The following is a 16023-nucleotide window of genomic DNA, read 5'->3' on the forward strand; positions in this document are numbered from 1 at the left end:
TCAAAGAGGTTTGAAGAAAATTTTGGAAAAATATAAATATATTCTGTCATATGGATTTAATTTAAACTCGTAAACTCCTAAAAATTATTCGTATATGCTGATAATTACTCATGGACACTAGTGTTGAAATTTATTATACATATTGTAATTTTACTTTTAACAAAAAAAATCAGTATTCCGAGTAAAAACATTTTAATTTTCTTCTTCACTTCTTAGAATTGTTGTTAATTTCCCTCTTTATTTCTCACAATTATATTGTTAATATGCGTTGTAGTAACTCGTAATTAGATAAGTGAAAAAATCATGAACATAATATCATATTTGAACTAAGTATTTGACAATGAGGACCTATTTGAGCAGAAGTATTAAATAGAGGGAAAATCCGCTCAATTTCACATAATACGAGGGCACATTTGAATATTTTCCGTTTTCTTAATAATTCCACGTAAAACTTTGGCCATTATATAAACGGGTCGGGTGCACCGCCCATCGACAATATAAAGATCCTACAGTTTGATTCAAGAAAACACGACGACGCCGTATTAAAGACGCAGGAATAATATGGCGGGAAAACCTTTAAGGCTCTTCAATGTGATACAGTGTTAGGGTTCTTCAGTCGAAGCGAATTGTCGCATTCAACAAGATGCCGATTTACAAAATTAGGGGAATCGATGTCGATTTCCCTTACGAGGCTTACGATTGCCAGATCGCTTACATGGAAAAAGTTATTCAGTCCCTTCAAAATGTATTATATCTTTCTTCATCATTCATTGGGTTTTAAGGTTTTTGGATACAACTTCATTGCTACTGTACTTGTTTTTTGATGTCTTGTGAACGAAGAAGTCTTTTCTGCTGAATTTTTGAAGTACTTAGTGAATTTAATGTTTCAACTAGTAACCATTTGACATTAGATACTTTGATTGAATAGGGCTTCTGTTGTTGGGAATTAGGAAAATTACCCTAATTTCTGTAGTTTCTTGATAATCACACGTGATTGCACTGGTGGAACAAGGATTTTTAACAAGGGGATTCAAAAAATTCGTACTTGCTATCTGAAGAAATTTTTGAACTACCTTTGCCAATACAATGAGAACTTCCCTCATGTCAAGGGGATTCAAAAGTTTCTCTGTATATATGAAAACAATAATAATTATTTTTTGTCCTTTTTGCGCAATATGATGTTCCAACGAAAAGGAATTAATTGAACCACCTTCCTTAGCTATGACCTTGCCACTCGATGGTCCAATCAACATGGTGTTTTCAGTTTTCACAGTAAGCAGCTGCACTACTCCTAAAGAGTAGAATTAACATCTGACATGATATATACAATATATTTTCTAAAGTACAGATTAACTATGTTTACATGAAGTGTTTTACCATGTCTGTATTCCTTTTTTCTTTTTCTTTTTCTTTTTGTGTAGTCTTAAAAAGCTTCTTGTTTTACTTGATGAATGCTTGTGATGCGACAGAGATCTAACGCATTGCTTGAGAGTCCAACTGGGACTGGGAAGACCTTGTGTCTTCTTTGTGCCACATTGGCTTGGAGGAAGAGTTTGGGGGGTTTCTCAGTCCGGAAGAGTGGAAGAAGAGATCATATTTCCAGTAGCCAGCAGTCTGATGAGTCTTCTCAATCTGAATCTTCGACATTACCGAGTATTGTATATGCATCACGCACACATAGCCAAATTCGACAAGTGGTGAAAGAGTTAAAGAGGACCAACTATAGGTAGAGTCAAATTGTGATTGCATTATTGAACATGTGACTTTATTATTATCTTTTACTGTTAGCATATTATTGAAGTCTTTCAAATAGTCTCCTAGTTCAGTGGCAGCATTTTGTTAAGAAGATTTCTTATTTGCAATACTTCACATTTACGTATGCCATAAGGTGTCTGATTCTGTCAAATATAATGTGATGTATAGGCCCAAAATGGTAGTCTTAGGGTCTCGGGAACAACTATGCATTCATGAAGAAGTGAGTCAGCTGCGTGGAAAAACACAGACAAATGCCTGCCATGCACTTTGCAAAAAACGCAAAAAACGTTATTGTGCCCATTTTTCTCGCGTTGCAGGTATATTAAGCATATCTGCTTGTACTCAAACTCTTCATGGTTGAGCTGGATTCTGTTTTTGGTTATTGATTCACTTGTAAATGTTCCTAGTGTCATTTATGCTTCAGCCTTCCCACATCCCAGCTGTATTCTTCTCCTAAGGAGGTTATTGCACTCTTTATTTTATTAGAAAGTACATTTACCTGCATGGTCAGCTCAAAAATTTAGGCTCTCTTTTTCCTGCTCATATCCCTTCTCAATCCCTATGGAATTATGTAAATAGAAGATAAAAGACCACATCTTGCATCCAAGAGTGTGACCATGATCAATGAAAATGACAAGGCCATGGGCAACTAGGGTTTAAATCCCAACAAAGTAAAAAAATAATCCAGGTGTTTCTTTCCATTTGCCTAATCTTTGTGGACAAAGTTAGCTGGTACGTCGTACTTTTGCTGGTGGGAGGTAACATGTTTAAATTTTACGCTCATAGGACCACTTCATGCTTTTAATTTTATTGGAGAAACAAATAAGCAAAGATGCAAATTTACTCGGTGGAACATGTGGTATATAATACTGCTAGGAATTTATTTAGCTTTCTAGTTTATAAAGGTGCTGTATGTCAGTATGTCAAACACTTTTGATACTGAGAAAGTATGTATATCCAAATATATAATGATTGGACATATCAAGACCCCTCATAATACTAGTCACTATGCACTTGTTTTTTTTGCTTGATCATACTTTATTCGGTAAACTCAGAATCAGTTATTCATTTATCATTTGATCCTTATATTGTTGCATCATCTCTGTATGATCTCTGTGATAAGGAGACAAGCATCTGCACCTTGAATGTTAAGGCAGATAACTCTGAAGAACACTGAAAAAATTGTCCTATTTAGCTAAATTAAATAACTGGTTTAATTGCTTGTTTGGTTAATTATTACTTCTTCTGTCCTATAACATATGTCAGCTATATGCTCTTTGGTATTTTGACTTCTTGAACATCATAAATAGTCGACTCCTTGTATAGTTTATGTTTCCTTTCTCTATCTCATCATGATTGCCGTTTCTTTTTGTCCGTGTATATACTTTGTGATCTGGAGACAAAATGTGTACCTTGATCTTTTAAGAAGATATTCTTTAAGAACTTAGGCCAAATGTACTCGTTAGCTGGATGAAATGACCGGTTTATTGCTCATATGACTAAACTTCTTCCTCCTCTGTCCATTAATGCATGTCTGCTATATGACTTCTTTGATATTTCTTGGAAGATCATGAATAGTTGATTGCTTGTATAAATAACCTGTACTTTCTTTGTCTTATCATGATACAATTTTACTTTTTCTGTATTTTTTTTTTTGGATAAAGTAATTAATTTCATTAGAAAAGGGGCAAAAGCTTGCCCGTATACAAGAAGTATACCAAATGTGGAAAACCTTACAAGAGGACATGGTTTTTTACAAATACTTCATCTGTATATAACTTTGTGATCAAGAGACAAACATCTGAACCTTGATATTTAAGCAAATTTCTTTGAAGGATTTAGGCAAATTGTCTCTTAAGCTGTATTAAATGGCAGGTTGATTGCTTGTATGGTAAACTTCTTACTTGCTCTGTCCTGTAACACATGTCAGGTATATGTTCTTTTTTGCAGTTTGATTCTGGAATGTCGTGAATAGTTTTGCTTGTATAGTCAACTCGTATTTTCTCTCTCATCATTGTTGTCATTTTACATGTTTTTGTTGAGTGTTTACATCTGGAACAATGTGAATCGTTGTTATTGAGGCTGAAGGCTCTTGTGACCATTTAACCAGAGAGATTGGATATATTAATGATTGTTTTATAGCAACAACTCAAATAACATAACAGTTCTTTATTAAGTTTTTTGGTGATCTAAGAAAGATTAAATGTTTCTTTTGATGAGGTAACATTATATTGATGCTTTCGGAGAGTAAAACCTATACAAGTAGTAACAAAATAGAGAACGTACACAAAAATATGGTTCGACATTCAGTCGTCTATACCAATTGGGATATCTCCTCTTTCTTTCCATTCAAAGGACCAAATAAGTGCTAGGTCTTCTTCTAAATTCCCAAATATGTGTCACCCCTCATTGTCTCAAAAAGGTGATAAAGTATGAACAAGTTTCTTCAGAAAGAAGATGCCATTCTTCTGTGTCTTTGTTGGTTTTGTTTGCTTCGGTTATTATTTCGTCTTTATTGAGACCCTTATTTGACGGGTCGACAGCCAATCGTAAGGCTGGACCAGATCCATATCTTGTTTAGCATGAAGAGTCACGGGGAAGCACTAGTATGTTTGATTTTCTAGATCGATTATCAAGATCTCATCCCCCCTCGACCAACTTTTTCTCTCTGAAGTTAAGCACTATCTCATCTGGACTGAGATCCATATAATGAATCATTTCAGTTAAATGACTTGCTAGCCACAATATATCCCCGACACAATCTACATTATAAAGGATAGTTGTTTAGAAATTTCAAAAATGTTCGGACAAAACTTAATGGTAAATTATGAAAATTTCAAAAATGTTCGGACAAAACTTAATGGTAAATTATGAAGTGTCGCATATAAAGAAATAGAAAGCGAAATGACTTGCTAACTACAATATATCCCCAACACAATCTACATTATAAAGGATAGTCGTTTAGATATTTCCAAAAGATTCAGACAAAACTTAGTGGTAAATTATGTAGTGTCCTTTATAAAAAAAGGTAGATCATGTAGTGCCAACAGAAATTTGTAAAAAAAATAAAAGACTCCATAACGATCCAAAAATCTTATCTTACATTGTAGAAATGTTTGAGAAAGAGAAACTCTGCTATATACCCCTAAGCTAGCTTCGGGTGCCTTTCTAGCACTTGCCTCCTACCAAAAGTGATGGAAAAATAGATGAGGTAATGAAAGTAAAAGTATGTGTATAAGAAAGGGTAGTCTGGACTACGAAGCATCCTGCACTCACACATGGTTCAGAGAAGAAGTGCATCCCAAGGGGGTGTGATTTAGGCAGCCTACCTTGGAGAAAGCATCATGGTAGGCTAATGACTCTCTGTCGATCTAATACAATTATACAAAAACATAAAAGGTGATTGTGTAACTAAGCATATGACTTTCTTTTGTTTACTTTTTGTCTTAACTGTGCTTGGTGAATTATGACTGTTTATGCTGTCTTGTTATACACAGAGTTCATGAAGATTAATCCTAGTCTCGGAGAGGAGCCTATTGACATAGAGGATTTGGTTAACATTGGAAGAAGCAGTGGACCGTAGGTTTTTCTTGTGGGTCTTGTCATTTAATGCTGATAATACGACTGGACTCACTTCTGGTTCTTTTGTAGGTGTCCATATTATGTATCACGAGAACTTCACAAGACTGTGGACATATTATTTGCGCCTTACAATTATCTTATTGATCGCGGATACAGAAAGTCTTTGAATATTCAGTGGACAAACAGTATACTTATATTTGATGAAGCTCATAACTTGGTAAATTGCACCTTCAACCGTTGCATCAGTATTTTCTTAGAATGCTCACCTTTGCATCATTCTTCTGTTGTAATTTAAGATTCAATTTTTATATTTTTTGGCGTTTCTTTTTTAAAACCAGGAAAGCTTGTGTGCTGATGCAGCCTCTTTTGACCTTTCTTCTGGCCTTCTGACAGCTTGCATCTCTGAAGCTAAAAATTGTATAGACCTTTCGATAGAAAGGAGGGAGATGTCAAGTGACAAATCATGTAATCCCGATAACTTTGCCATTCTCAGAGGTAAATTCGTTAATTGCTGAATGAAGTTATGATAGATGCATTTGACGTGATTTTATTCATGGGTATTTAGCGTATAGTTCATTGCCTTTAATTGTTCAAGACGTGTCTGTAAGGTCCACTACAATCTAAGAGACATTTCTCATTAGAGTTCAATCAAGTTGCCTCTTACTTTCGTTTGTTATTTGTTCCTCTCTGTTATTTCATACTAAATTTACTTCTTCAACTCCTTTGTATCTGGGGTAGTATATGGGTGCCACACACTCTTTAACAGTATGAATCTCATGCAGCACTTCTGTTGAAGCTTGAGAAAAAAATTGGTGAAGTACCCATTGATTCAAAAGAGTTGGGTTTCACGAAGCCTGGACCATACATTTATGAGTTTCTTGCTGATCTAAATAGCACACAGAAAACGGCCAACATGCTCATTGATATAATTGAGGAAGCAACTGTACTTCTTGAAGAAGGTGAGTTCTTACTGCCTTGACCTTCCGAATGTAATCTACCTTGTATCAGATCTACTCTGGAATGAATGGTTGTTTGCAGCACTGTTTAACTTGGCAGGAAGATTAATAACTTAGCTTTCAATTCATTAATTATAGTTTTAGTGGTCCAAAATTGTTAAACTTGAGTTCAGATTTGGTTATAATGTGGTCTAAATTGTATTTGCTTGAGAAAGTGTGCTTAATGTTAATGATGTGAGTTGTGTTAGAAGCTAAATGTACTATTTTGTATACCAAGGTTAACTCCTTGTGCAATGAAATTCACTTATTACTTGTTAAAAAAAGGAAATGTGTTCCATGCAATGGAAGGGGGCAGAAAAAAGTTGAGTTGTTTTTAGCTTTTGTAGCCAGGGTGTTTTGTATTTATTTTAGCTTTGTATGGTGCTTCTCCATTTGAAATCACTGAATTCTTGTTCCTTGAATCAGATACAAACACTACTGAAGATGGAAAAACAAACAAGTCAAAAAGCACAGTCTGCAGATTGGAAAGCATGGGTGACATTCTACAGCAGATTTTCAGAGATGATGGGAACCCTCATGCTCAATACTATCGTGTAAGTTAGGAGATTATGTTGCCTTTTTTTGGTTGGCAGGTTGTGAATGATTTTGTTTGAGACTTGTACGATTGTACTAAATCCTGATTCTCAGTCAGTTGTCTGATTGAAGTTGTTTCATGTCTGATCAGGTTCATGTTCAGGAAGTTCAAGGAAATGGCATGGATTCCTTTAAAGGTAGCCAAATTCCTCTTCGGCATAGTGCAAACATGGCTTCAGTTATTCGGATACCTATGTCCTCCATAGTTTTTTGTTTTCTTAACCTTTAACCCTCCCCCTTCATATTTTTAATCTTCGATTATGTGCTGCAGGCAAGGGATCTAGGACACTGAGCTGGTGGTGTTTCAATCCAGGTATTGCAATGGAGCAGTTCTCCAGATTAGGTGTTGGATCTATCATTTTGACTTCTGGCACATTATCTCCAATGGATTCCTTTGCTGAGGAATTGAAGTTGTGAGTCCAATCTATCCCAAAATGTTTACTTATTTTTGTTCTGGCATGGGCTCTGGTTTCCCATCTCTTTTCCTTCTTGCTGCTTGTAGAGATTTTCCAGTACGTTTAGAGAACCCTCATGTTATATCAGACAATCAGATATGGGCTGGTGCTGTACCCGTGGGCCCTTCTGGTTATACATTCAACTCATCATACAGGACACGTGATTCTATTGAATACAAGCAAGAGCTTGGGAATGCCATTGGTATGTGGAATGTGATGCTGGAATGTGGTGTATATGCAGCTGTGAACTTTTGATGATTTTTCCAGATAATGTTTTTGATGAATGTTATTCTTTTTAATTTTATGCTTCAGTCAATTTCGCTCGCGTTGTACCAGATGGCCTTCTTGTATTTTTTCCTTCATATTACATTTTGGAGCAATGCATTGGCTGCTGGAAAACTTTGGTAAGGATCTAGACATAATGAAAATTGACATCTGCTTGGCATTGGTTTCTGTGAGCATAATTTTGGGCTATGAAAATATTCAGGGACATTCAATCTCAATGGGTTCAAGCACAATATGGGAAAGGATATGCAAACACAAGCTGCCTGTGGTTGAACCGAGACAATCTTCCCTTTTCCCAACGGCAATTGAAGTACGCCATACAATTTTTGTAACTTTTCTTTTATGCATTCTGTGTCTGTATTTGACTGAGATGTGTTGGGCCTCGACAGGACTATATGGCCAAGTTAAAGGACAAATCAGCATCTGGGGCTGTATTTTTTGCCGTCTGTCGTGGAAAAGTAGGTTTCTATTTTAAAAATGTTTCTTTAGCTCTTGATAATAAAATTTGTATAGTTTTGAATGTTTAATACAAGCTTATGTTATTAGTGGGTAGCAGATACTTCTAGAAGTCTTCGACATAGTTAAACTAGTAGTGATTTGACATGATGGGTTGTTATGCCTGGGGTTTGATTCAATGGTAAGGATGCAATGCATGCAATGTCACGATTTTGAATGCTGCCTTTGACTTAAGCCTGACATTTAAGTGGAAGTAGGGTAGAGGGATGGGCCCATACTCCTTCGAACTGTACCTCTAAGCACAGTTGGAATTTGGCAAGCTAACTTACATGGGGTTTGTTGCTTATAAAAGAAAAGGAAAAGAGACATGTCTCTTTTTGGTAAGTCGTGGTATTATTTCTGCTTACTAGGGAAAATCTACATTCCGTCTAAAATATAAAAGGGGAAAAACTTAAATGACCAACATATCTTATTCCTTTGTGCACACTGTTATATAAACTTATCATAGTTGTACATTGAGAAAGCGTGTAACTTAATAGCAGAAATTTCCTAGTAAAAATGGACATAATTCATTGAACTTGTAAATCTAAGTTATTCGCAACTACAGAAGGTGAAGCATACAGCTGGGTATCTCATAGAAGATGTGTCAAATGAATTAGAGACCTACCAATTGTATTAAATGTTTAAATATGAAAATGTAGTGCCTAACTGCATATATGCTCCTTTGTTCTTATATAATGGTATACATTCAGGTTATCCTAGATCATTGATAGTAGTGTTATAAATGACACCCTTTGATCATGTTTCCTTATTATTGGTTGATTGGTACATAGGTGAGTGAGGGGCTGGATTTTACTGACCACGCTGGTAGAGCTGTTGTGATCACTGGCATCCCCTTCGCCACAAGGACCGATCCTAAGGTTTGTGAACATAATCACTGCTATTGTGTCAATTTTCTCGTTGGAGTTGTTCAGTGATTCAAGTGTTTCCTAGTTTTGTTTTAACAAAAACTTACATCCAGTCACTTTGCATCCTGATATATCATCTTCAACAACTACAACAACATACCCAGTGAAATCCCACTAGGTGGGGTCTGGGGAGGGTAGAGTGTACGCAGACCTTACCACTTCCTCGTGGAGGTAGAGAGACTGTTTCCGAAAGACCCTCAGCTCAAGTACATCACATCCAAGTAAAAGGGGAGGGGAACAATGTATAAAACATAACATCCAATAACTTAGCATGTACCTTATACTTCTTCTCCCTGAGTTGCCTCTTCAGTCCTTTGCTTTTCTTCTTTGATGCTGAAGGATTCTGTTCTCTAACTGGGCTATCCTCCGCCTCAGGATGAATATCTCCCTCAATTCTTCCGTCTTCATTAAGCATAAGTTTAAGCCTCCCTTCTTTCAACAGCTTTATAGAGCGGGCATGCCTTTTGGATTCAACAACTAATGTTTCCTAATTTACTTCTTTCCTGATATCATTTGGTTTGTGGTAATTTTGTTGATTCAAATATATGAAAGCAACCCAGGGGATGGAGTACTTTGATCTTCAATTCATTTGAAAACTTTGATCTGAGGCTCTAATTTCCTTTGGAGAAAAATGTTTTGCACTTGTCAATAATTAAAAATATGTGTTGCACTTATCTGATTAAATCATAAATAAATGTGTTGAACTTAGTCTGTTGTCACCTCGGCGTTGTTGTCTGTTCATACAAATGTCAAATGAAACCTTGTGCACCGTATGTCTGAATCAGGTTCGATTGAAACGCGAATTCCTGGATCAACAGATGGCCTTGCAACCAACTGGATCTAAGGTACAGGTCAAACCAAAAAGGTGTTTAGGTACTTCTGGGCTTGTTTCTTGTTGATCCCACCTCTCCCGAGGGCTGGCATATTCATACTAAAAAGTGATGTAGCAGGTCCTAACAGGAGAAGATTGGTATACTCAACAAGCAACCAGGGCAGTTAATCAGGCTGTGGGCCGTGTCATTCGTCATAAACATGATTTTGGAGCAATTATATTTTGTGATGAAAGGTATATACCCTTTTTGACCATATTGCAGTCAATATATTGGAGCAATAATCAGGCTGTGGGTCGTGCCAACTTTTCACCAAATTGCTGTCATATATTGGCTGCTCTTTTTTCCTTGTACATATGACCAGAATGCTGCTAGAGTTTATTTGCCTAAGCTGGTAGTGAAATATCTTGCTTACAACTTAGTCAAACCTTTGATACTGGATGGATAGTTGAATGACTTGGTTTCGATTGCTTAAGCTCATTCTGATATTGAATGTCGATACTAAACACACAGTCTTTCATACTGTTGGAATTAAGGGAATTGCCATGAGTCAACTATATCTGTTAAAAGGAAGTTCACAATAGGGGCGTCCCCCACTGCATATTTGCAGAAGTAGAGTTACTGTGTGTCATTTGGTCATCATTCTGCCTGTTGCATAGAGTGACCCATCAATTTTGAAACATCTGTGTTTAACTTCTCCTTTATCTTGAGCAGATTCACATACTCCAATCGTCAGTCACAGATATCACGTTGGATACAACCCCATATCAAGGTTGATTTGTTTTAATTGGTATTTTTTGCTCTATTTTTGTTTTTTGTTTTCTTTTTCTAAATTATCATCTTTTTGACTGTCCAGTGTCATTCCAAATTTGGGGAAGTAGTCTTTTCATTGACACGCTTTTTTCGTGATGGAAGAATCCGTGGCCCTACAAAGCTAGAAATGATGCTACCAGATGACAAGGGTAAAGTAAAACTAGTAAAAGAAAATCACATTACTCTGTTTTGGCTTAATGTTGCACTCTCTTGCTTGTATTTATTGATGCCATTTTGCCTAGATCACTTGATGTGATACACGTGAGGTACTATATTCTGTGGGAGTAGTCCTAGGTTGACATTAGGATTTACACAGATAGATCTCTCTAGATCAAAGGTTGTGTTGACAACCGGTTTCAGTTTTCTGCTTAGTTATGGTTCAGATATTTTGGGGTGTATATTTATAGGAGTGGGTGAGAGCATTGGTTGAAAACAAAAAGAATCGGAACTCAAATTAGCAGTTCAGTCTGGTTTTCCAGTTTTGGTTTGGTTTCAGCGTAGAAGAAATACACCTACATTTGATTGGTTCCGCTGAAAAATCAAGCTAATCAGTGGGTGTGCGTGGACGTGCTTAATAATTTCTTCTCTAACATGCTTCCTGCTCTCCTCCAACTGTAGCTAGTCTATATATAAAATAATATAGTAAGTAGTTAGCTCATGAAAGGTTTGTCCATGTCATGCTTCCGACCGGCAAATGCACCGGTCCGTAAGTGCAAAACTATGGCAAGTGGAGGTGTTAAAAGGGGATGGGGTAAACCTAGAGTTATATGGAAGGAAGTTTTCTCAAAGACCTACAAATTTTTGGATTCAATTCAAACTTAGCTAAAGATAGGGAACAATGTAAGAAATAGATGAAAAAAGGTGATGTTTTTTATCAAGGGAAATTCAGTCACCAAGCAGATGCAGAGAGGCCAGACAGTACAAAAGAAGTGAAATAGCTAGCTCCTGTACAAATGATTCTATGCCAAGGTCAGGGAGCTAACAAAATAAAAAATAGTAGTCAGCACTATATACGGTGTTGAGATTGTTCCAACTAAAAAGGTTAGCCAAACATTTTGCTTTGAGTGAATAGGTTGGAGTTGAGATGCCATTAAAACACATGCGGTTCCTTTCTGACAGGATACACCAAAAGATAGAAAAAAAAATAGGTTTTGGTCTTGTTAGAGAACTTCTAATATTTGGTACGATGATGACATGAGTTGAGCTTAAATAGAGAAGTGACGATTCATATAGCTGACTTCAACTTGTTTGGGACTGGGGCGTAGTTGTTGTTAGCTTATGAATCCCATTTTCACTCATGTTTTTTTGGCACAAACCCTTTTACAGCCAAAATTTGGTTTAGTTTTGGTTGTGATCTAATGGCAGCTCTCTAGTAGAGTTTATAAAAAAATCTGATATTACAGTTGAATATATGTCACCTTCTTAATTGACAGTTGATTTCTCATTTCACGTACAGTTGAGTAGATTGGATGGTAACTTTTCTTGTTTTGGATACCCAATATCTTTGATGCGACAAGTCAATTGAGGGATTTAGACAAAGCTTAATAAATGAGTTTGTTCAGATTCAATGACTAACTCTGGTGTATTTTATATAAGGCTACAAATTGACAATGATTGCGTAACTCACCTATTTTTGGCAAGTCTATACTCACTCTGTATAAATTGGACGAGTGCATTTCAATTGGAACTTAGTTTAAACTAGTTCAATTTCATTGATGATAGTGTGTAGGTTTATAATTGTATAGAAATCAAAACACCGCTTTGCACGAGCTTCAAAAGAAAGAGAGACCGAGTCACTAAGCAGAGAATTAGATCCGAGAGCAAAAGAGATTATGAAAGTTCTTTCACTGGGCAACCCTGAAACAAGTTCTTCAACTCAATCTATTTGAGCCCGTGAAAGCAGCATAATTTCATGTGTGAAGCATAGTGAGGAAGCAACATTTTCTTTCTTTTCATGCTTTTTAGTGATTTTGTCAAATTATTTGTATCTCTGTCTCCTTTCATTAGTTGAGTCAAATAATACCTCCTCACTTCTACACCAATATACCCAGTGTAATCCCACAAGGGGGGTTTGGGGAAAGTTAGGCTCTTTCCTCACTGAGATAATTGAATTTGTTATTGTTATTACATATTACTGTCATTGTTGTTACCTATTGGTTCTGGTTCTCTTGCAGAAACAGTAAAGAGCGTAGGAAACTCTCAGTCTCAACTTCACTTTGAAAAGCTTCTCACCTCTCTGGTAAGCTAATTTAGTGTCGGTGCATCTTTTAAAGTCAATATGACAGTAATGCACATTTTTTCTGATTTCTTTCTTCACATGATTCTGTCATAGGTCTCATCAGTGGATTTTCCTGGCTCTACTAATCAATTGTCTTCCTCAGTTAAGCAAGGCAACAGCCCTGGTAGGCTGGAAGACATACTTCCTGCTAATAAATCATCTCTTAGATCTGATAAGCTAGCTAAGATTCTGGCCGTAAAACATGCAAGTAATTTATTGGTCCCTGGACGAAAAGACATGCCAATTAGCAATCAGAAAATAATTGACTTGACGAAACATGAATTGGCTGATGAACCACCAAAAGATGTTGTTGCACCTTGTTCTACGAAGAGGCCTCGGTTAGCATTAACAGGATCTGATTGTCAAAGTGATCATTTTCGAGAGCCTCATGATAGTCCTGACTGTTCCTCAGTTGCCCATCACCTGTTGTCAGAAAGTGGCTTTAGATATTTATTGAATAATAAGAAGTCACAGTACTCTGATAACCAAAGTACACGAAACATTAATTTAGATAGAGCAAACCTTCTTGAAGATGAGAGGACATCACGAAAGACTGCAGGGTTAGTTGACCTGCAAAATGAAGATGGCATTCTTAGCTCTGCACCTTGCAATAATGAGGAGAAAGGATCGGCTTTTCTTGTTCAGGTAAATACTGGAAATTAACTCTTCCTATATCAACCTCTTTTTGTGTACTAGCGTGTGGGACAGCATTTGTCTTTCTTGCTTTAACTGCAGTGGTGGCGTTTCTGTCTTTTTGTCTATCTCAATTTAGTGTCAGTGATGTTGAGCAACTAAAGATTGCCTCTGTATCTCACATAAGTCCCTATGGTTTTTTTGATGACAAACTCCCTATGTTATTTAATTTATGGTGATATTTCTGCTGTTCTGTTTGATTTTCTTTTGAAAACACTTTGCTGATTGATATAGGAACCCGTAGCATATCTTGGTATTTTACTATGTTGTATCTATTTCTTGTCACAAATTTTCTTTTTTCTAGTTTCTGGTTTCACAGGTACTTGAAACTCTGGTACATTAAATAATCATTGACTATTGAGTGAGTGCACAAATGTGACCATGCTGAAGAACCAAGTTGACATAATTATGAAGCAGAAGGAAATTTAATGCATTTCCTCTTTATATGGTAGTGATCTAGGATTTTCTTTGGGTGATTCAAGATTTAGACTAATATGAGAAGACTTAGTAATTCTGGTGTGAAACAGGATCTTCTTCTATCACTAATGGATAAACTGGGATACACCAGTCACTTGGACAAGACTATATAAGACTTACTAAATGCGTCTCTTCGATCTAGCGTATATTCCCTTGCCATTAATGGAGCTCCAGCGTGAAATAATAGGTGGTCTTCACGTATTCAAATTCTTTCACTAAAAAGGTTCAGATTTAACCCCCAATGCTCGACTATGGATTAAAATTACCTTCAATTTGAAGCTCTGTTAGGGGTCAAGGGCAAAAACGGCAAGTCTAAAGGAGGGCAAGCTTTATCAAAAAAATTAAAACTTAATTAAAAAAAGTCTATAGGAGAGCAAATCTGATTAGTTTCAGATAGAACAGGGGCAAATGTAACCCTTTTCCCTCTTTATATTATTGGACTTTCTTAACATCAACTTCTAAAATTAATCTTTACAAGCTCATTGTTCACAAGTTACTTATCATTGCTTTACCAGAAAGGACAGTATTCCATTGGGCTTGGGATTTTCCCATCTTGAATTTATCTCTTGTAACTGGCAAAGACTTCTACTGTATAAGTAACAAAATTTGGGGTTATTAGTTGAGCGCTTCTGCTGTGATCTCCTATGCAGGTCAGGGAAAAGCTTACTGATACAGAATACCATGAATTCGTCGGGTATATGAAGTCGCTCAAGTCTAAAGCAATGAAGATAGGCCAAGTTCTTCAATCTATCACAAGATTATTTTCTCTTCCTGATAGACTACCTCTCCTTCACAGGTATCATCTCTGCAGTTAGCTATTTTTTCCACTGTTGCATCTGAATTTCAATCTAATTGTTGGTTATGTTGCAGATTTAAGGATTATGTTCCCGCGAAGTACCATTCCTTGTATGATCAGTATTTAAAAAGAAATCATGAAGTAGCTCACTTGTGATGTGCAAAGTCATCTTTATAAAGTTAATGAGTCTTCCGTTCTAATGAGGAAAACTCTCATCCCCCCCCCCCGGCAGGCACACAGCCATGAAGTCTGCCAGTGAGTAGTGCGTCCATGTGATGGATAAGGCAAGGAACAAGAGTAGAAGAGGACAGAAGCAGAGTATACATATCTTGCTAAATTCAATATTCTTGTAATATCGCACTTAAAAGGGAAAACGCCAAGTGATTTCTTCTCATATATTTAACCATTGGTGGTGTGCTGATGAAGGTGGTAAGTGCCCAATGAAATAGTCGAGATGCGTGGAAGTTCGACTGAACACCATTATTGTAAAAAAAGGTGTATTGAAGTTTAATGTTGAATGCTTTGTTGGGAATTCCAATCACAAACTGGAATACCCTCTATAGGCACTTGATTTTTGGACTATTTAATCATCAAGAGCGGATCAAACTGTGTATAGCGTGACTGTTACTCCAGTAGTTTGGGTAAATACCTTTGTTTTGCATCCATTTGAAATACCATTGGATCAACTTAATATTTTATGTTTTTTACCATTTGAGGTTTATAAAGAGATTTAGAAAATATAAAGAACTGTTGTACTTTTTCTGAGAGGTAAATGGAGTAACACAGCCGCTGAGTATTCCAATAGTTGATCTCAACTAGTTCGAGATTGAAAATGAGGTGTAGTAGTTGTTATTTTGTGTTTACTATTTGTGGTTTATTGCAGTTCAAGCCAAAGAAATTTCGTGCAATGCTTATTTGTACACTAATACTACCTGTTGAAGGAGCTGGGGCGGAGCTAAGTAGGGTTGAAAGTGGGTTCTCGGATAATTACACTATTTATACATGATTAAAATTGATTTTTATGTATATATAGTAGACGTTGAACT

At 36.4% G+C, this 16023-nt stretch overlaps 1 protein-coding gene across 3 annotated transcripts; it reads left to right on the forward strand.

Annotated features, from left to right (window-relative positions):
- Nucleotides 1-545: 545 nt before the first annotated feature.
- Nucleotides 546-15710, forward strand: LOC125859885 (regulator of telomere elongation helicase 1 homolog). 3 transcript variants are annotated; one of them, XM_049539732.1, is made up of 23 exons: nt 546-745; nt 1470-1726; nt 1924-2072; nt 5253-5334; nt 5407-5554; nt 5676-5832; nt 6120-6296; nt 6759-6886; nt 7018-7063; nt 7198-7339; nt 7429-7583; nt 7694-7785; nt 7869-7976; nt 8056-8124; nt 8956-9042; nt 9876-9935; nt 10041-10156; nt 10635-10692; nt 10777-10882; nt 12908-12972; nt 13066-13656; nt 14832-14977; nt 15052-15710. In XM_049539732.1, the coding sequence occupies exons 1-23, from the start codon at nt 644-646 to the stop codon at nt 15131-15133; spliced, it is 3123 nt and encodes a 1040-aa protein (XP_049395689.1). In that variant the 5' UTR covers nt 546-643; the 3' UTR covers nt 15134-15710. The 3 variants fall into 3 exon arrangements, with proteins under 3 accessions (XP_049395689.1, XP_049395690.1, XP_049395691.1); XM_049539733.1 differs by lacking the exons at nt 546-745; nt 1470-1726; nt 1924-2072 and adding an exon at nt 3664-3685 and having other exon boundaries at nt 15052-15709; XM_049539734.1 differs by lacking the exons at nt 546-745; nt 1470-1726; nt 1924-2072 and adding an exon at nt 4828-5154 and having other exon boundaries at nt 15052-15709.
- The last annotated feature ends 313 nt before the right edge of the window (nt 15711-16023 follow it).

Source organism: Solanum stenotomum, chromosome 3 (genome assembly GCF_019186545.1).
Source record: "Solanum stenotomum isolate F172 chromosome 3, ASM1918654v1, whole genome shotgun sequence".
NCBI classification, from domain to species: domain Eukaryota; kingdom Viridiplantae; phylum Streptophyta; class Magnoliopsida; order Solanales; family Solanaceae; genus Solanum; species Solanum stenotomum.

Excerpts from the sequence above, each read along its gene's own strand:
- LOC125859885 (XM_049539732.1), top strand. The coding sequence starts at position 644 with ATGCCGATTTACAAAATTAGGGGAATCGATGTCGATTTCCCTTACGAG. Across the intron at positions 7,584-7,693 it reads AGAGCTTGGGAATGCCATTG|TCAATTTCGCTCGCGTTGTA; the intron begins GTATGTGGAATG and ends TTTATGCTTCAG. Across the intron at positions 7,977-8,055 it reads TTTTCCCAACGGCAATTGAA|GACTATATGGCCAAGTTAAA; the intron begins GTACGCCATACA and ends GGGCCTCGACAG.